The sequence below is a fragment of the Eleutherodactylus coqui genome, chromosome 3 (genome assembly GCF_035609145.1).
Source record: "Eleutherodactylus coqui strain aEleCoq1 chromosome 3, aEleCoq1.hap1, whole genome shotgun sequence".
Taxonomy (NCBI): domain Eukaryota; kingdom Metazoa; phylum Chordata; class Amphibia; order Anura; family Eleutherodactylidae; genus Eleutherodactylus; species Eleutherodactylus coqui.
Genome location: NC_089839.1, coordinates 144,789,139 through 144,810,121, shown reverse-complemented (window position 1 = coordinate 144,810,121; position 20,983 = coordinate 144,789,139). Strand labels below are relative to the sequence as shown.

Genomic DNA, 20,983 nt, shown 5'->3' with positions numbered 1-20,983 from the left:
GTTGCAATATCGGGCACTGCCACTATCAAATGAACGGCTCTGTGCCTGGTTTACAACGAAGAGCTCCTAAGGAGAGGTCATCGCTATCTGTGTCCCGGATGAGACCCTTATAGCAGATTGATGTCATGTGTAATTTTTTAATACAGTAACAAAAGAAATAAACAATTAAATCTCACTTGTCTGTGCCGACAATTAGGATCTACAGTAACATATTTAGCTTTGTTTTAATTCAAGAACTTAAATGATTGATAAAGTTCATTATATTGCAGGGTTACATGTATGGTGTTATTCCTATTAAATGTCTTTTTTGTCTTTTTATTTAGGATTCTATCATTCAATGCTAATGTTTAAAATGAGGCCATGGTTATTACTTGGATAAATGCATTATTCATTAAAAAAGCCAAACTACAGCTTTCCACCAAAGCATGAAATTCTGCTGAAATTAAATTAGGATTTCATTAAAGATAACATTCCCACAATCCTTTGCTTCTGTAGTGAAGAATAATTGGTTCGGAGAGTCCTTTCTGGCAATAAATCTGGTCATTTTCTCTTGTTAATGTATGTGAGGTTGTTAAACTGTGAACTCCTTGTTTTATGTTACATCCAGTCAATTCCTTTTCCTTTGCAATCAATGTGTTAAAAATTTAATTTACTGACTCACTCCAGGAGGAATCAATATGGTATTGTTTCCTGGCTTATAAGGATATGATTTGCTGATGGGTAATTGATCATTTCTGATATTTCCATAAGACAATAAGATCTATTCAATAAAGTCCCGTTATACTGGATGAGAGATCTCCCTGCCGTATAAATGGATGGGGGATGTGTCGGTGAAGCAGATGCTACATTGTCATTGTTTCCCTAGTTTAGAGGGACAGATCAGAATTCCACCGATGACCGCCACATCCAGGGTTAAGCGGTACTGACTAGAGTTGAGCGAACATACTCTGCCGAGCTTGATGCTAGTTCGAGTATTAGCGTACTCGATGGTGCTCGTTACTCGAACGAGCATCAAGCCGTGTTCGACCCTGACCCATTTTTTGGCTCCTCCCCGCTGTGACGTGCCTGTTTTGGCCCCTCCCCGCCACGATGCAGCACGCGTCAATGGCAAATTTTTTGTCTGGCAGGCAGGGGAGAGAGAAAGAGAGAGAGAGAGAGAGAGACGGAGAGAGAGAGAGACGAATGAACCTAGAGAGAAAAAAAAAAGCTCGGCACCCGGCGTCCCACATACAAAAAATGCTCGAGTCTCCCATTGTAGTCAATAGGGTTCATTACTAGAGTAGAGCTCTCGAATTTTACGAAAAGCTCGACTCGAATAACGCGGACCCGAGCATTTGGGTGCTCACTCATCTCTAGTATTGACCCTACTACTGCCTTGGCCTCAATATATCAAGGTTCTTATACATCTATTAACCAACACTTCTCCAGAAAACAATGTATGTATAAGAGGACGTCCACATGGGACTTACTGTCCGCAGCGAACACCAATAACGAATGAGCAGAAACATTTGCACATGTTGCATGCAGAGTTTTTGTAGATTTTGCTGCAGATTTCACCCCCTCATTTTAAGAAGTAAAGTCAACTGTAAAAATCCACAGTATAAATTGACAAACTGTGGCTTTAAGATTGGCACATTAAGGTTAATTTATGCTGTTGATTTTAACCCCAGTGTAATGATGAGATTTCTTTAAATCTCATCCACTTGGCCTGTACTGGAATATGCTGCATATTTTTCTGCATGGCAACCCACCACAAATCACGCAGCATTCTCACCACGTGTGAACATACTCCAGATGAACACCCCCTTACACTTCTTTGCATCCTTTTTTAGAGTATGTATTTTTTAAACTTTAAATAGAATCTGATCATATTAGGTCTTAGGTCTCACACAAACACATTAAATTGCAGATTCCGTGAACGAATGATCCACAGTAATAGATGGGCAATCAAATGCATTGACTTACGCAGTTTCTCTCATACTTGTGGGTTGAAATTGCGGTTTCCGCAAGTAGAAGAAAAAATTGCAGCATGCTCCATTTTACTGTGGCTTCCCCATGTATGAACTCCATTGACCTCTTTGGATGCATTTTAAACGCAGTGCATACATAATTAAGATTGCATATGGATGTGGGTTCATACGCACGTTGCTAGGAGACCAGATACAAATGGAATAAAGAAAGCAGGAATTTGTGTGCAGACAATGCAGGGCGGAGTCTGGGGAGCAACACACTATCCCTACTGTCTGCAACCTCCGTTGGCTCTTCTGCGCTCCTCCACAAGAAGAAGTGGGTTATATGACTTCCAAAGTAAGTATAAACCAGCCAAGTCTAGAGAGCCGAATCCATCCTGAAGGCTCTGAGAACAGCTCTCACCATGACGGCACGAGAGAATGTTGCCTGAGCAATAGAAGGGGGTTTCCAGGGGGTCGGGCTACTTTCTGATGTCATTCCCTGCTTGCGATCTATCTTCTGTGTGGATGATACGTTGTCCATAGCTGTACATCCACACGGAAAACCGCATGCATACGCAACCATACACAATTCGCTTTAGCAGTCATCCACTGTGGATTAACGCTTCTGTAATACAACCAGGTCAAGTGAGCCCGGCTTTATTCAGTTACTGCATGTGAGACATCATTATTTAGTTACTGTATGGTGATATTATTCATTCAAACCAATATCCATATTATTCATCTACAAGCATACTGCTATACTGCTAACATTCCATTTACACAGGCAAACCATCGGCCCATGCTAACGAGTGCCGACCAACAATAGGCATGCCGGTCAACGTGCAAGTATTATTTTTACACTGACAGATGATCTGCAGTATGGGGAAGAACAATTATAATCATTTGGAGTGATGAGACTTAACGGCCAATGGCTCTATAGCAAAGAACATGTCAGCGGCTGGGGAGCCCTGATGTGTTCCCCTACTACTAGGCATTGCCATACTTTGCACACTAGGAAGTTTATGATGTGCTAACGAAGAATCATACAGCATTTTAAAGGCTGCAATAATCAGACCATGAAAAGCAAACCTCCGTAGAGTAGTAAAGAGATAGGGACAAAACAAACCGCCAAAGGCCTTTTCAATATCTAAGGCTAACATGGAGTGAGGCAGTTTACATGTTTGCACATGGTGTATGATATTTGAATTATGCCTAATAATTTGAAGGGTTCCTCTACACTGAATAAATCCCATCTAATCTTTGTGTATCGGAGAAGGAAGGATTTTGTTAATGGATGAAGGTGCGCCCAATTTTAACAAGGAAAGATGGTGAAAATTCTTGACATCCAATGGATCCTTTTTGGATTTCAGTATGAATGTAACAATAGTGGAACACATTTCTGGTGACATCTAATGACCTTGTGATTGTGCACGTATTAAAAGGATTTCTGTGCTACACTTGTTATTTAAGGGGTTAATACATCCTCATGTGAAGCTTGTGGACACATTGTGTTCTTGGGAAGCGGGACGGGTATCAGCGTTTTCTGGAGTATATATTTAGTCATTATATCCAAATTTTTGTACTTCTTATCATTAATAATATATACAAGCGTCTTATTGTGTATTATCAAACTTTTTATATTGACTGCAGCGGTGTAACATGGGGCGTTGTCCACTTATAAGAGATTTATTATAGACTTTTTTGTTCTAGTTTATGTAATAAAAACTTTGGTGAATAAGCTCTGAAATTGCTGGGTTCTTCACCAGTGCACGATGCTGACAATTGGCCATACCTGGTTGATGAGGCTTCGGTACCCCTTGAGTATCATTTAAATTAAGGGATTACTCCAACATAATAAGTTGTTGAATACCGTTGTAAGATGGGGAAGTAAAATATATCCAAATTTCTTATACTTTAAAGCAGAGAACCTGTCAAATACCGGTGGCCCTACCATTCTTTAACAGCTTACAGCAGTTGTCGGATTAAAAGGAAACACCTCTTACTTGGTCCCCTGTGGTATAAAATAAAAAACAAGCAGTTACTTACCTCTCCCCGCTCTCCATTCGTCTTCCACTCCCAGCTCCGGTCTCCCTGTGATGTCACTCTGCATGCTGAGCTCATCTACAAACAAGCTGCAGCAACCAATGACAGCGCTGAGCAATCATGGCTGAGTGCTGTCATTGGCTGCTACATAAGGTTTATGAGATGTTACGGCTGTCTGTAAACACACAGTGGAGACTGGAGACAGCTGTGGGGGACGAATGGGGAGCTGGAAGAGGTGAATAACTGCTCATTTCTTATTTTACATCATGGGGACCCAGTAAAACACTTGACTGAGAAACCTCCTTTACAACTTTCTAAATTTCTTTATCTTTGATTAGAGCAACGAGGGCTACCGAGGTATTAGAAGACAAGGAAGGGAGAGTGAATTTAAAAAGTGATGAATAAAGGCATCAGAGGGAGGGTCTTGTAAAGTTGGTGGTAATAATAAAGAAAATGTGTATAGATTTTCTCTGGATTCAAAGTAATATTACCTCTATGATCTTGCATCTAAAACACAATATTAAGTTTACCAGAGCTTTCAGCTTACTAGCCTTTTTATTTTCATTCTTGTAGTACAGTACTTTCTTACAGTCTACCTCTTTGCCTATCTAATATGGTGGGTCAGCAGGACCCTTGGGTGAAACTTAGTATCTAATATTAATTTTGAAAGATATCTAGTAGGGTTAATCTGGTTGGCAAATTCCAAGCTGGATAACCAATATTCCAAACTGGCTTACATGGTAAGTCTCCTTCTGAAGCAATCTTGATTAAAAGGCCTCTAATGAAGGCCTTGTCAGCCAACCATATACCGTGTGGGCTAGCGGATGAGTCACAATTCATCTACGAAAACAGCTTCAGAGTCTACATGGAGTTTAGTACTGTAGCTGGGCATGTTTATCCATTATCTGAAAGGACTTAAGACAGGAGGTAAAAACATATAGAAGGAACACAGCGATGGAAAGAAAGTTGCGAGTATCAATTAGAGAAGGAGAGCCTGGATATTAGTCCGCATGAGGCTAATTTGAGAGTAACTATTATGTGGAGCAGACTAACTGCATTCTTTGCTGGTAGCTTAGTTGTCCAGCATAGCTCACTAATGTTGTACTTAAGTACTACATATCCCAGCATATTGATCAGCATTATGCGCATACAGTATGTAGGGCAAGGCACTGGCGTAGCTATAGGGGATGCAGGTAATGTGGTTGAACCCAGGTCCAGGAGCTTTGGGGGGCCATAAGGTCTCACTTCTCCATATATGGAGCCCAGTACTATGAATAAAGCATTATAGTTGAGGGTCCTGTTACAGATTTTGCACTAGGGCCCAGGAGCTTCAAGTTACGGCTCTGGGGCAAAGATATAACGGTAATCAGTCAATAATGATTTACTTCTTGCCATCCTTCTTAATAAAGATACATGATTTCCTCAGTCTTATGCTGATTATCCTAAACTGCTAACAACGCCACCACCTACTCTATACATTGTACAAAGAGACTGGCCCTGATCATGGACTCAAGGTGTTGCGGCTCCTCCTGGGGCGGCGGGGTGCTGGGTCCCGCGGTCGGGGGGCATCCCCCCGGCTTGTGGTCCAATTGCCGGGGGCGCGGGTGCCTGGCCGGCATGTGCTGGTGGCTCGCGGCACCAGTGAGTGTAGCTGCCGTGCATGAGCTCCCTTTGTATGTGCTGTTGGAAGTTGTCTGTCTCCCTTTGGTTTAAAAGTCTGGCAGTGACTGCAATCACTGCCAGTTATTGGTTTCCTTCAGAGAGTGAGCTAGTCTGCATCTGTAGGTCTCCTGCCCCTGTCAGCTTGTCTGCTTTCTTGTTTCTATCTGCCAGGTTTTTCCATCTGCCTCAGTAGTATCAGTGTTGTTTCGTGTTGGTATTATCATTTGCCTTTCCTGTTGGTATTCTACCCATTCCACACAGGTTCGGCAGCGTCCCTTCCTCGGTCCCTAGATAGTGTAGGGACCGCCGCCCAGTTGCCAGTAGGCAGGGACAGAGGTTGCGGGTGAGATCAGGACAACCCAGGCTGGCGTATTCAGGGTAGTATACTGTAACAGGTACTTTATCCATCACTATGCCTGCTTGCCTAGATTGTGGCTTTGTGTTGAATAAAATCTTGTTCTTCATGAGAAGCTCTTTGCGTATCACTCGATTGCAGATCCGAGCCATTGTTACATGTGCAGAAGATCAATCTCTTTAAACTACATTGTTCATGACTGCTTTTAGAGCACAGAAAGTTTTTTTCTTTGTAATGGACACTGATGTCAGATTTTATTTCAAATTCGTAAGACTCTTCGCCTTGTCAATATGTAACGGAATAAAAAGAATATGCATCTGAGAGCCCATATGTGTACTGCTTTAATACTGAATATAGTGCAATTACAGAAGACGCTGGTGAAACCTTTGCTCTAAGGTCACTGTCATAGAGCAAACTGGGAATTTTCCTGTGCCTGCTAGAGGCTGATTAGTAGTTTAGAGATGTGCTTCAGATGAAGGCTGCGGAGAGAACTATTGTTAAGCGCTTGGAAGTACAATTTACATAATGAAGTAGCTAAAAGCATCTGTTGATTGGCCAGAATAAAGCTTTGATTCTGACTGGCTACAATTAAAGTGACATGCTGACTCTGAGCCTTTGCAGAGTTGTCTCATGGGGAAATTGTGTGCTAAGGCTTCTTAAAAGTTTCTACTACTCTTCTCCGAGTTGGGCAGTTTCACACGCGCCTATTACCAGCACATAAGGGCTCATGTACACGGGCATATGCGTAACTGATTTGTAAACATCGGCTCTGCCAGCAGAGACCGTGTATGGGCAGCGAGTGCCCTGCACATGCCCACGTATCACACGTGCACAGACATGCACAGTGTGACTCTTTGATTCCCTGCTCTGATTCTGTATTGCGTATGGGCAGCGTTTCATACAAATGTATGGGGCTCACACTGCATTGTACGTGGAGAAATAGAGCATGCTGCAATCTATTTCTCGGGCGTATGAACATGCGGTATCTAGATGCTAGTGTGCATAGATCAATGAAAATCCATTGATATTCAATGACTCCATTCATCACGTATTACACTAACGCACACATAATACGCGGTGAAAACACAGGCGTGGACATAAGCCCTAATACTGACAACATGTCCCTGCTTGCCTGACACTTTACACCCTTGGGACATGACCCGCTGCATGCACCACTACTCTCTCGAAGAGGAAATCATACAAGTATTGCAGTGTATTATCTGGAGGGACCAAAAAGAATCTAAAAAAAAAAAAAAAGATCAAAAAACAGTTCACTTGAAAACCCAATTTTGCATATTAGTTTTCCTTTTTGTAGAAAATAAAATTTAAAAAAAAACATTCATATTGTGTATCGCTGCAATGGAAATAAAGCATATAGTAAACTGAACACATTTTTTATCCTATCAGGTGAACAAAGAAAAAGCGAAAAGAAAACAAAGCTAAATTGCTGTTTTTGTTCATTTTGCCTCCAAAAAAGGCACTAAAAGTAATCTAAAAAGCTGTATGTACCCCAAAATGGTACCAACGAATACTATAGCTCATCTCGCAAAGAAAAGCCCTCACAGAGCTCTACTGATGGAAAAATTAAAAAGTCATGGATCTTTGAATGTAGCGATGCCAAAACAAATTATTTTGCAAAAAAGGATTTTTATTGTACACTATTGGAAAAACCTAGAAGAAACAAACAATGGTAGAACTGATGTGTTTTTTTACCCTCCCCCCTCCAAGAAAAAAGTGTAACAATACATTATATGTACCCCAAAATAGTACTGATACTAACTACAGCTTGCCACGCAATGAATTAACCCTCATCTGACTATATCAGGAGAATGCCGGTCCCAGGATGGCGACTGCAATCTATATTTATAAATATCCAGTTTCAGGAAAATTACTCAGTGGATGTTTGATGAAAAAGGGTACATTCTACGATGTGGGCTCTTGTGTGGTGGAGAGAGGAGCATTGTGACGCTTGTGTGGTTAGAGATGAGAGGCGTGAAGTTTGTTGGACAGGGGGCGACGGAAAAGTAGCCCTGCAATCCCCTGTTATGAGAGCTGTCTAAAAGAAAAGCTTTGTAATCCACAGCAACCAATTTCAGCGAAGCTTTTATTTGGTCTCCGCAGTATAAGAAATAAAAGCTGTTGTACTGTGATTGGTTGCAAAGACAGATTTTCTTTTTAGACAGTTTTCATAAGAATGTGGTGCCGGTCTACATTTCTATTTCCCCCTCTGTAGATGCTATGGTGATGCTGAGTGAGTGTGAGGCACAGCGTGTAGTACATAGTGCATCCACAGGAGGGCAGAGGTGTTTTGATTAAAAAACGCACCACATCAGACTAATATATATATATATATATATATATATATATATATATATATATATACACATGATTAAAGACTGAAAAATGTAAAAAAGTATTGCTTTTGAAAATTGGAGAAGAAAAACCCCTAATTCCCTGCATTATTAGATACCAACTAGGTCATAGACTTATTTTGTAGAAAGTGGCTATACCCATGACCTGTATATGCCAAGGGCGGGCATTCAGAATCATTTCCTCTGCTGGACCCAGAGAATTAAAGTGAGATACTGTATATATAGGGAGTAGAGTGAATAGACACCTAGAAGCTTACTTCATGTCCCTCTGTTCAACTAAACATCCAAAACTGAAAATATTGCTGAATGGCCACTTTATTAGAACCATCTGCCCTTTCACGATTGGAGCTTGTGTGGAAATTAGATATGTGATCTCAAAGTACAGCATAAAATTAAGTGATGAGTTTCAGTGTAAATTCATATTAGAATCGGAAATCAAGCGATCTGAGCGACTTCCAACGAGGCCCGGTCATCGGTGCTAGACTTGTCAGGCCTGGGTTTTAAAAACTGCAGTACCTGTGGGGTTTTTTGAGAGGATACAGAGAATGGTGTGAACAAGGAAACAGCCAGAGAGAGAAGATGATGTGGAAGTAAGCAACTACTTAACAGTTGGTTTCCGCTCATGTGCACGAAGAATCACTTTTGTATAGTACGCTATGGGCAGTATTTGCTGCGGAATCCGGTGGCGGTCACCTGTTCCGGTTTCCACAATTCAAATCTGCCCATGTGCATTCACCCTTAGGGCGCCTACCCACTGGCGTTTGCGATTTTCGTGCGTGAAAAACGCAGCGTTTTCCGCACGTTTGTGGCGCATTTTCCGCGCCTTTTCCGTTAATTTCCATTGACATTCATGGGTGCATTAAGAGAAAAATAAGGACACATATGCAACTGACAGTTCCTATGTTAAAAATTGCAACGGACCGGAAAAAAAAAACGCAAGTGGACAGGAACACATTCTATCCTAATTGCTCTTCAGAAAAAACGCAAAACGCAAAGGAAAAAAAATCGCAAGTGGGTAGGTGCCCTCAATCAGATAAACCCAGATTTCTGCGGTGCCATGCTGATGGAGGGTCAGAATGTAACGCAAATAGCATAAATGCCTCATGAATCATTGAACCCCATCTGTCAGATGACAACAGTTCCAGCTGGTGGAGGGGCAGTAATGATGCAGGGAATGATTTCTTGCGGCACCCCGGGTCCACTGATACCTGTGGATGGACAACGCGCTACTAGATGTGCATCTCTAATACAGCCGTTCAGTTCTAGTACTGAAGTATGAATGCAAGTTACGCTACACTCACATTATTTCAGAAACAGGGATGTTGGATGACCTTCTGCAGCTGCATTAGGGCTCCCACTGACAGCATGGGGTGAGTGAAATATTGACCTTAATTGCATTCAAATTGGAATTTTCAGGCTAAGTAGTATTCAGCTTTCATTTATTTGATACAATTTATTTGGTGTAGAGTAATTAGTTACTATTGTTCTTATTTAAAGGGGTTGTTTGAGTAAGGTGGAACACAGCTGGATTTGCATTTTGGAATCCAGGGTGGGTGTCCGCCTTGGTATTCCGCAGCAAATACTGTTCACAGCATCTATAGAAAAGCAGTTTTTCCTGCCTACAAGTGGAAATTATCTCCATTTTTCTGCTCGCGGGGAAAAAATTGCAGCATGCTCTATTTTTAGGCAGATTCCGTGCAGACGACTTCCAGTGAAGTCAATGGAAGTCGTCCGACCCACGGCCCTTCTGCAATTATCATTGCGGAAAGGTCACGGGATCTGTGTCATTGCTGAGTGATGGCACAGCAGTATCTGTACTGCACATGTGCGCTGGTGTGCCAGCTGGCACATCCGCAGCACAGAGTAAGAAGAATCCGGACAGGTATGCGGGGTCACCGGCTGGGCACAGGCACGGAATCCAATCTGTTCGTGTGAAGGCAGCCTTAAAGATCCTGAGTAAAATGCATTTGCCATTCAGTAACATAGCAAATAGACTTATACACCCCTCCCCCTGTTCCCGCTGTGTCCCATTGCACCGCTGCGGGTCTCCCCTGTGACATCACATTTGCAGGATGCCCCAGAAGCGCTGCACAGGCGCTGCAGCCAACAAACCAGGTGTGACTCCAGAGGAGCGGCCATCGGTGCGGGACACAGTGGGAGTGGGAAGAGGTGAATGTAAGCATATTTGCTATGTTACTAAATGGTGAATGCATTTTACACAGATCTATAAGCCAGATAACACCTTTAAGTACAAATCATGTTAAGCTGAGTCCCAGTATTGCAGCTTTACATGCCAGAGATGTTAAGCTAATTAAAAGGCCCGAGCTATTTAGCTCATCTGTTACTGATGCTGAACACTAGAGGACTTGAAGGGTCCAACTGCCGAAAATTAGATTGGAAGGAAGTATGTGTGAAGGAAGCGCAGCAACCAAGCACAAAAATACAGAGTTTCCAGGTTGCACATCCGAATAAGTGGGGAAACACTGGCCTAAATAAGCGTTTGACAATATTTCCCAGCCTAACTATGTGGCATCCACGTTCCCAGCGATGAGCTGATAAGCCTGAAGATGCTCTGATCTGTCAGAAAGGATTTGGATCTGGCAGAACACTCCGTCTCCACTGCGTTGAGTCAGAAGGTCTCATCAGGTCGTGTCTGTCCACATCGCTTCTTGGAGCTGAGGGATGAGTCAGGTTTCATAGAAGCCTTTTTAGGAAGCCCAGTATCCTGCATCGTTCACGCTTTGTCACTTCCAGTTCCCTTGGCACAGAGTTTGACGGCCATCCAAAGATTCTGTGCCTTTACCCCTTGGGAATTGTTACCTTCTCTAGAGTTTATTTTAGATGCAGTGAGAAATCACCAAAGCATGCAGTTGTGCATTAAGAAATTAAAATGATGGCAACATTTCAAGGATTTATCATGGCTTTATAATGACAGAATAAAGCCGCCGTCACAAAGCTTAAACCCAAGTGATTGCTTTGTTACTTTTCTATTATCTGGAATATAAAAGGCACTTTTCAACAAGCACACAGCTAAACATTCCAGATTTCTTTTAGCACACTGAGCTTCCTATATTTACTGTTAGCCGTGTTCTTGATATTACAGTCACAAGAAAGGAAAACCGCGCCTTTGATTTTCCCTAAATGCTTATTCCTGCTGCTGGAGCCGGACGGCTGGAAACTCTGGAGGTGTCAGACAATGTCGCGGTAACTGCAATACAGCTGCAGCCTTTGAGACTTTCACACGGGACAGAATATTTCGCACCAACCTTGTGGAATATGCCGTCTTGGAATTCTGCACCAAAATCTGTACAGCTAACTGCAGATTTTAATGTGGCATTGCTGGCAGGATTCTGCTATTTTCAATTTTGCACAAAATTACGCACATTTGGAGTGTAGATTTCAGGCCTGGATATTCCGCAGGAGGGCAGAATCCACAAGTTTGTTGCGGAATATTCCATCATGTGTGAGATGTCCCTATAACAGCCATTGGCTGCCGTGGGTGTTTTTTTTTTTTTGCTGCATTGTGGTTACTGCAGCCTTGGCAGATACCCTATCTGATTGGGTATGTTTACACTAGGTGGATATGGGGCTTATTTTCAGGCTGAGGATCTGCATGCAGAAAATATGCCTTTAAGGATGGGATTTACAGAAATCTCATCCACCTGCTGGGTAAATAGGCCTGTGGTGTGGATTTTAAATCTGCAGCATGTCAATTTATACTGTGGATTAGTTGCGGATTTGTTGTGGATTTTCTTCATTGAGTTCAATGGAGAAGTTAAAATCTGAAACAAATACAAATTGTTGCAAATTTTGCTGCGGATTATCCACTGACCCTCAGTAAAATCCTTGGGGAGATTGTGTAAAATAATTAAAAGCATTATATGTAGTCACTGTCTAGGTCTTCTCCCTCCTCTACTGAGTCTTGCCTGTTTCACTGCTGCGCCTTGGCCTCCCATCATAGGCTGCAGAGATCACTTTGATCATGACATCATTGCTGGGGGCCAACAGACTGCCGATAGAGTAGGCAAGAGGATTCAGAGGAGCAGGGAGAAGATGGAAACGTGAGGACCTTCTTTTTTCTCGTCCTGATTCGCAGCCACAAATTTGCAGTCATATCTGTTGCTGTGAAATTTCCTTCCGATTTTGCACCATCCTGCTTTACTTGACACGACTTGTATTTCCAGCGTGCGGCACACATCCATGTGATTTAAATACGCAATGAAATTCTAAATCCTTGGCTCTTTTAAACAGACACTTCAGATACTAAAACTCCTTTGTGACCTACCTTTTTATCACTAAGACCCGACACCTGGTCCACATACTCTTCTTGGATCATGAAGGCAGCAAGGTTGGCTGTATAACTGGCCAGGAAGATCACAGCGAAGAAAGCCCAAACCGACACCATAATCTTACTTGTAGTTCCCTTTGGATTCTGCACAGGCACAGAATTGTTGAATACCAAGCCCCAGAGCAGCCAAATGGCTTTGCCAATTGTGAACGAAGGGCCACCGGGCTCTGGAGAGCGAGACAAACACAAAATTAGAAAATAGATACTTTCACACTGCAAACTCTGTGTGAATACTCTCTTCCATCCTACAGTAAGACATACAGCGAGTTGTTCTACATATTAGTCACTTTCGCTCTCATTTCTGTGAAGCTCCATACATCTCAATGGGGTTAGCAGAAATCAATTTGCTTGCCACAAAAATAACCCCTTTAGAGTCACAGCAACAGCTATATTCCTGCAACTTACCCCGAACGTCCTGTATGGTCACAAGTAGCAGATTTATGGCAGGAATATCTGGGGAATAAGCTACTTCTATGTTGGAGTCTGCAGGGAGTTTCTGCTTCTATATAAGTCTGAAACTTTCTAGACTGCATACCCCTATGGAGTCACTAATGGCTTTGTGTCAGTATAAGGGCTTGTCTACATCAGCATTAGCGATTTCCATTTTCCAGCTCTGTTCATGAAACAGGAAAACAACCACCCCTGGTTGAACAATTCCGTCTTATGATGGAGCCGAATGATGCCAAACAGCCCCCCATGACTATAAGGGACCTTGCACCTAAGACGCTCCTAAAGACACAGATTAATCTGCTGTTGCAGACTTCTTCTCCATAACTCGCAACATATGCATGCAGATTTTGGTGCAGAATGTTCTGCGTCTTTAGGTGCATCTTGCAGAAATATTCCACACGTGTGAGAAGTCCCTAAAGCGGTCCATTCGATTTCCGACTAGAAGTCCAACAATCCTGTGTTCTAGCAGAAAACAGCGATGGAGGTTGTAGACGGAAGCTGTGAAGCTGATGTGAACAAACCTGAAGCCTGATGGATCCATTTTTCATTGTCATAAAGAGCTGCTTGTAGGCTTTTTGGTAACAATAATGCATTAGATACATTGTACAATCTATTTGTTTATATAGCACCAACATATTCTGCAGTGCTGTACACATATTCTCATGCAACAATGTAATGCCCTGAGCCACCGTGGACTCAGGGCGCCTTTACACGGGCACATTTGTGCAGAGAATAGAACCCATTGATTTCAATGGGTTTGTTCAGATTTCTGTATTTTTCACACGCATTTTGATCTTGCAAAAAAACGGCAGTATGCTCCTCTTTTCTGCACATTTGTGACTCCCAAAGGTCCCCATAGAAGTCAATGGGGGGTGCACCAATGCGCATGCAATATGTAAGGAAATGCATGATTCTTCTGGAAGTCATTGGACGAATTAGCCATTTCAAGTGGTGCGTCACTGAAATTAACATGCCTTGTGGGCGCAAAGAGTACAGAAAAATATACCGATATGTGCATAAAAAAGCATTGTTCAGTGCGCAAATATGTTACATACGTCTGAAGAAACCATTAGGCTGGCTTCACATGGACGTGAGCTTAATTGCGGGCGCCTCAGCACAGCGGTTTCTCACTATGTATGAGGCTTTGTTGGTGCGTATCGGCGTATTCCACTGTCTCTTTTTCTGCCCGCAGGGCATGATTTTCCCGCATGGGAAGCAAACACAGCAACTGAAATGGTTAATTAGTTCCAGATGTGTTCTTTTTCCAGCGGAATTGCGCAGTGTTTCATGCATCTCCTTGCTTATCGCGCACGCATTTCTGCACCCTCCATTGACTTCTATAGGGACCTTTTGGTGCGGAAATATGCAAGAAAATAGAACATGTTCTAATATATTTTTGCACGGCTGAAATGTGCACGCAAAATATGCAAATGTGATAAAATCAATGGGCTCTATTACTGTGCATTGTGCTTGCAAATTTAGTGCGGGAACATATGTCAGTGTGAAGCCAACCTAAGTCTGCTTTCACACCTGCATTGGGCTCAGTTCAGGGTTTCTGTCTTTCTGCTCCATTTTTGGAGGAGAGAAACTGAAATAAAATGTAAATAAAAATGATCTATATTTTCCCCATTGATTACAAAAAAGGAAAGCAACTGGAAAGGTTTCAGTTTGCTTCCATTCCATTTGCTTTCCGTTGTTTTGTTTTTTTTAAACTCCATTGAAATCAATGGGGGAAAAAAAACATCAGTTTTTAAAAAATTTTATTTCAGTTTCTCTCCTGCAAAAATAGAGCAAAGACGGAAACCCGAATTGACTCCAACGCCGGTGTGAGAGCAGCCTTATCCTTTCAAGATAATGAACAACAAAGGTTCTTCTCACCTCGGCCATCTGCAAGGCACCTGTTGTACCCCACTGGACTGAAGTACTCAAATACAAACACCGCCACCGCAGACACAATTAGGAGCATCACAAACATCATGACCCAGACATCGGCACTGAAGGGCTCTGCAGAGGAAATGAAGACGGATCATCATTAGAAGATTGGAGGTCAACAAGATGTAAAGGACAGAGAAGGCAAAGGAATAAGGATGGGGGAAGGTCGAAGAGGTCAAGAAGAAAGACATATTAAATAGACATTGTATAGACATTGGATAGTATAAGCAACTGATCTGTGAGTTACCAAGAAAGGCTGAGGGAGAGACGGTTCCGTTGCTTCTTGACACCATGACACTAATACCGGTCTCAATGAACGGTACTGAGAAATCCACTACTTCCGAGCGCTCCTCGTTGATCGTAAGAGACCCAACAGCCATGTATGCACGCTTCGTTACCACCTAATGAATAATAAGAGATCATACCGTTATTTAGAGTCATAATGTGATGTACAAAGCACAGATGCCGTACAGAGGAGGATCCGCCTACTGAGCCCATTTATGCTTGACTGGTTTGTTACTGGAGGAAACAGGATCCAGTACAACCGGACTGAAGCTTTATGGATCACTGCAACCTTTTATAGCAAATCATCCTTAGGCTACCTTCAAACAGGTGAGCACAAAATTCAGCCTGATATCGCACTTGGCAACGTGTGTTTTAGGTGCGATCTGAGATGATTTTCATCAAAAGCGCCTCGCATCACTTTTGTGAAATTTCAATCCTCTTGCGTGAGCTTCATAAGCGGTATTGATTTCAACGAGAAACCTCGCGTCACACGGCATGAAAGACCATGCAATGTATTTAATGTTCCATTGAAATAAATAGGTGATGCGTTCCGAGGAACATGAAAAAATAGGACATACCACAATGTGAGGGAAAACATCGCTCATGTATATGACGCCATTCAAAAGAATGGAGTTCATATTCGCACAAGTTTCACACTCCTGTGTATGTAGCCTAAGGCTGTCTTTACAGGGGGGGGGGGGGGGGTAGTGCACATTTGTGCAATAGGAATTGCGTCTTTGCGGGTGTCTGTTCGTGTTTTACTGTATTTTTTGTACCCACATATCGTATGCGCACAAAAAACGCTATCTCTGTCCATTAGACATATTTCAATATAAACTTTATGAAAAGGCACAGTAGGAAAGACTCACTTTTAATCCAGGACATGCAATATTCTAATTAATTGCGTTAAGTCATCTGGGCAACTGTTCCTGTGAATTACGAGGGCTGACCGGGCTGCAGCCGTATCACCTGAGCATGCACATCACTGCACCGAGGCTCCTTCACTCAGTTCCACATGAGCAGTGATGACACTAAGCTGCATACACTTTGCTTCACTGTGCATGCCTGAGTCTGGCTTCCACATGGACAGTAAAAGTATTCACAAGAACAGCCAGCTTGATGACTTAACGCAACTAATTAGAATATTGCATGTCCTGGATTAAATGTGGGTTTTTTACACTTTGCCCCTCCAGAAAGTTGATATAGAAGCTTGTCTATAATGCTATAAAACACAGCAATAGCATGGTGATGGTGCTTCATTGTGGCAAATCCATCTGACAGGTTCCCATAAAGCAGGGTATTGCCACAAATTACTGATGTAGACTAAACACAATACAAAGGATCTAAAATAGAGATGAGCGAACACCAAAATGTTCGGGTGTTCGTTATTCGTAACGAACTTCCCGTGATGCTCGAGGGTTCGTTTCGAACAACGAACCCCATTGAAGTCAATGGGCGACCAGAACATTTTTGTATTTCGCCGATGCTCGCTAAGGTTTTCATGTGTGAAAATCTGGGCAATTCAGGAAAGTGATGGGAATGACACAGTGACGGATAGGGCAGGCGAGGGGCTACATGTTGGGCTGCATCTCAAGTTCCCAGGTCCCACTATTAAGCCACAATACCGGCAAGAGTGGGCCCCCCCCCCCCCTCCCAACAACTTTTACTTCTGAAAAGCCCTCATTAGCATGGCATACCTTTGCTAAGCACCACACTACCTCCAACAAAGCACAATCACTGCCTGCATGACACTCCACTGACACTTCTCCTGGGTTACATGCTGCCCAACCGCCCCCCTCCCCCCCACAGCGCACACCAAAGTGTCCCTGCGCAGCCTTCAGCTGCCCTCATGCCACACCACGCTCATGTCTATTTAGAATTGCGTCTGCCATGACGAGGGACCGCAGGCACACACTGCAGAGGTTGGCACGGCTAGGCAGCGACCCTCTTTAAAAGTGGCGGAGCGATAGCCCACAATGCTGTACAGAAGCAATGAGAAATAGAATCCTGTGCCACCGCCATCAGGAGCTGCACACGTGGGCATAGCAATGGGGAACCTATGTGCCACACACTATTCATTCTGTCAAGGTGTCTGCATGCCCCAGTCAGACCGGGCTTTTTAATTCATAGACACAGGCAGGTACAACTCCCTATTGTGAAGTCCCTGTCGACCCACAGCATGGGTGGCTCCCTGGAACCCACCGGCGGTACACAGAAATATCCCATTGCATTGCCCAACACAGCTGAGGTAGTAATGTCGTGCTTAATGCAGGTGGGCTTCGGCCCACACTGCATGCCCCAGTCTGACTGGGGTTCTTTATAAGTGTACAGATGTAGTAAAAACTCCGTGTGCACCTACAGCATGGGTGGGTGCCAGGAAGCCACCGGCGGTACATAGAAATATCCCATTGCATTGCCCAACACAGCTGAGGTAGTAATGTCGTGCTTAATGCAGGTGGGCTTCGGCCCACACTGCATGCCCCAGTCTGACTGGGGTTCTTTATAAGTGTACAGATGTAGTAAAAACTCCGTGTGCACCTACAGCATGGGTGGGTGCCAGGAAGCCACCGGCGGTACATAGAAATATCCCATTGCATTGCCCAACACAGCTGAGGTAGTAATGTTGTGCTTAACCCTTTCCAATCCAATTTGTATATGGTTTTCCTAGGGGGCTTACTCTTTTTCTGCTGTTATACAACGGCGCTATATGCTGGCTAAAGCCAGTACTGCATGAGCTGACACGTAGGATAGGCTCCGACAGCAGAGAGGCTGGCAATATACAGTAAGAGAACCCCGACGGACGTCTACCAACAACGGAGCTGTACAGCCTTAAACCCTAATGTCTTCACAGGTCACACAGTGGACTGGAAAGGGTTAATGCAGGTGGGTTTCGGCCCACACTGCATGCCCCAGTCAGACTGGGGTTCTTTACAAGTGGACACATGTAGGTTTAACTCCCTGTGGACCCACTGCCTGGGTGGGTGCCAGGAAGCCACCGACGGTACATAGAAATATCCCATTGCATTGCCCAACACAGCTGAGGTAGTAATGTCGTGCGTAATACAGGTGGGCTTCGGCCCACACTGCATGCCCCAGTCAGACGGGTTCTTTAGAAGTGTACAGATGTATTAAAAACTCAGTGTGCACCTACAGCATGGGTGGCTCCCTGGAACCCACCGGCGGTACACAAAAATATCCCATTGCATTGCCCAACACAGCTGAGGTAGTAATGTCGTGCGTAATACAGGTGGGCTTTGGCCCACACTGCATGCCCCAGTCAGACGGGTTCTTTAGAAGTGTACAGATGTATTAAAAACTCAGTGTGCACCTACAGCATGGGTGGCTCCCTGGAACCCACCGGCGGTACACAAAAATATCCCATTGCATTGCCCAACACAGCTGAGGTAGTAATGTCGTGCTTAATGCAGGTGGGCTTCGGCCCACACTGCATGCCCCAGTCAGACTGGGGTTCTTTACAAGTGGACACATGTAGGTTTAACTCCCTGTGGACCCACTGCCTGGGTGGGTGCCAGGAAGCCACCGGCGGTACATAGAAATATCCCATTGCATTGCCCAACACAGCTGAGGTAACGTCAGCTGTAATGCAGGTGGGCTAAAAATTAATTTGATTACACTGTAGGCGAGGGCCCACAAAAATTGCTGTATCAACAGTACTAATGTACATCCCAAAAATTGGCCATGGCCAGCCAAGAGGGCAGGTGAAACCCATTAATCGCTTTGGTTAATGTGGCTTAAGTGGTAACTAGGCCTGGAGGCAGCCCAGTGTAACGAAAAATTGGTTCAAGTTAAAGTTCCAATGCTTTTAAGCGCATTGAAACTTATAAAAATTGTTCTGAAAAATTATTTGAGTGAGCCTTGTGGCCCTAAGAAAAATTGCCCGTTCAGCGTGATTACGTGAGGTTTCAGGAGGAGGAGCAGGAGGAGGAGGAGGAGGAATATTAGACACAGATTGATGAAGCAGAAATGTCCCCGTTTTGGATGGTGAGAGAGAACGTAGCTTCCATCCGCGGGTGCAGCCTACGTATTGCTTACGTATCGCTGCTGTCCGCTGGTGGAGAACAGAAGTCTGGGGAAATCCAGCCTTTGTTCATCTTGATGAGTGTTAGCCTGTCGGCACTGTCGGTTGACAAGCGGCTACGCTTATCTGTGATGATTCCCCCAGCCGCACTAAACACCCTCTCCGACAAGACGCTAGCCGCAGGACAAGCAAGCACCTCAAGGGCATACAGGGCTAGTTCAGGCCACGTGTCCAGCTTCGACACCCAGTAGTTGTAGGGGGCAGAGGCGTCACCAAGGATGGTCGTGCGATCCGCTACGTACTCCCTCACCATCCTTTTGCAGTGCTCCCGCCGACTCAGCCGTGACTGGGGAGCGGTGACACAGTCTTGGTGGGGAGCCATAAAGCTGGCCAGGCCCTTAAAGACTGTTGCACTGCCTGGGATGTACATGCTGCTCGATCTACGCACATCCCCTGCAACATGGCCCTCGGAACTGCGCCTTCTGCCACTAGCGCTGTCGGCTGGGAATTTTACCATCAGCTTGTCCGCAAGGGTCCTGTGGTATAGCAACACTCTCGAACCCCTTTCCTCTTCGGGAATCAGAGTGGGCAGGTTCTCCTTATACCGTGGATCGAGCAGTGTGTACACCCAGTAATCCGTAGTGGCCAGAATGCGTGCAACGCGAGGGTCACGAGAAAGGCATCCTAACATGAAGTCAGCCATGTGTGCCAGGGTACCTGTACGCAACACATGGCTGTCTTCACTAGGAAGATCACTTTCAGGATCCTCCTCCTCCTCCTCCTCCTCCTCCTCCTCAGGCCATACACGCTGAAAGGATGACAGGCAATCAGCCGGTGTACCGTCAGCAGCGGGCCAAGCTGTCTCTTCCCCCTCCTCCTCATCCTCCTCATGCTCCTCCTCCTCCTCCTGTACGCGCTGAGAAATAGACAGGAGGGTGCCCTGACTATCCAGCGGCATACTGTCTTCCCCCGCCCCCGTTTCCGAGCGCAAAGCAGCTGCCTTTATGGTTTGCAGGGAATTTCTCAAGATGCATAGCAGAGGAATGGTGACGCTAATGATTGTAGCATCGCCGCTCACCACCTGGGTAGACTCCTCAAAATTACCAAGGACATGGCAGATGTCTGCCAACCAGGCCCACTCTTCTGAAAGGAATTGAGGAGGCTGACTCCCACTGCGCCGCCCATGTTGGAGTTGGTATTCGACTATAGCTCTACGCTGTTCATAGAGCCTGGCCAACATGTGGAGCGTAGAGTTCCACCGTGTGGGCACGTCGCACAGCAGTCGGTGCACTGGCAGCTTAAAGTGATGTTGCAGGGTGCGCAGGGTGGCAGCGTCCGTGTGGGACTTGCGGAAATGTGCGCAGAGCCAGCGCGCCTTTACGAGCAGGTCTGACAAGCGTGGGTAGCTTTTCAGAAACCGCTGAACCACCAAATTAAAGACGTGGGCCAGGCATGGCACGTGCGTGAGGCTGCCGAGCTGCAGAGCCGCCACCAGGTTACGGCCGTTGTCACACACGACCATGCCCGGTTGGAGGCTCAGCGGCG

General features: G+C 44.6%; 1 protein-coding gene across 1 annotated transcript in view; it reads right to left on the bottom strand.

Moving 5' to 3' along the window:
• The window catches only part of GRIN2B (glutamate ionotropic receptor NMDA type subunit 2B), a 302,881-nt gene that overhangs the window by 11,596 nt on the left and 270,302 nt on the right, over nucleotides 1–20,983 (bottom strand). The window contains exons 6-8 of the mRNA XM_066594564.1: nucleotides 15,362–15,515; nucleotides 15,061–15,186; nucleotides 12,670–12,899 (exon numbers count right to left, since the gene is read on the bottom strand). Of these exons, the coding sequence (XP_066450661.1) occupies nucleotides 12,670–12,899; nucleotides 15,061–15,186; nucleotides 15,362–15,515 (510 nt within the window). The remainder of the gene's footprint in view (nucleotides 1–12,669; nucleotides 12,900–15,060; nucleotides 15,187–15,361; nucleotides 15,516–20,983) is intronic.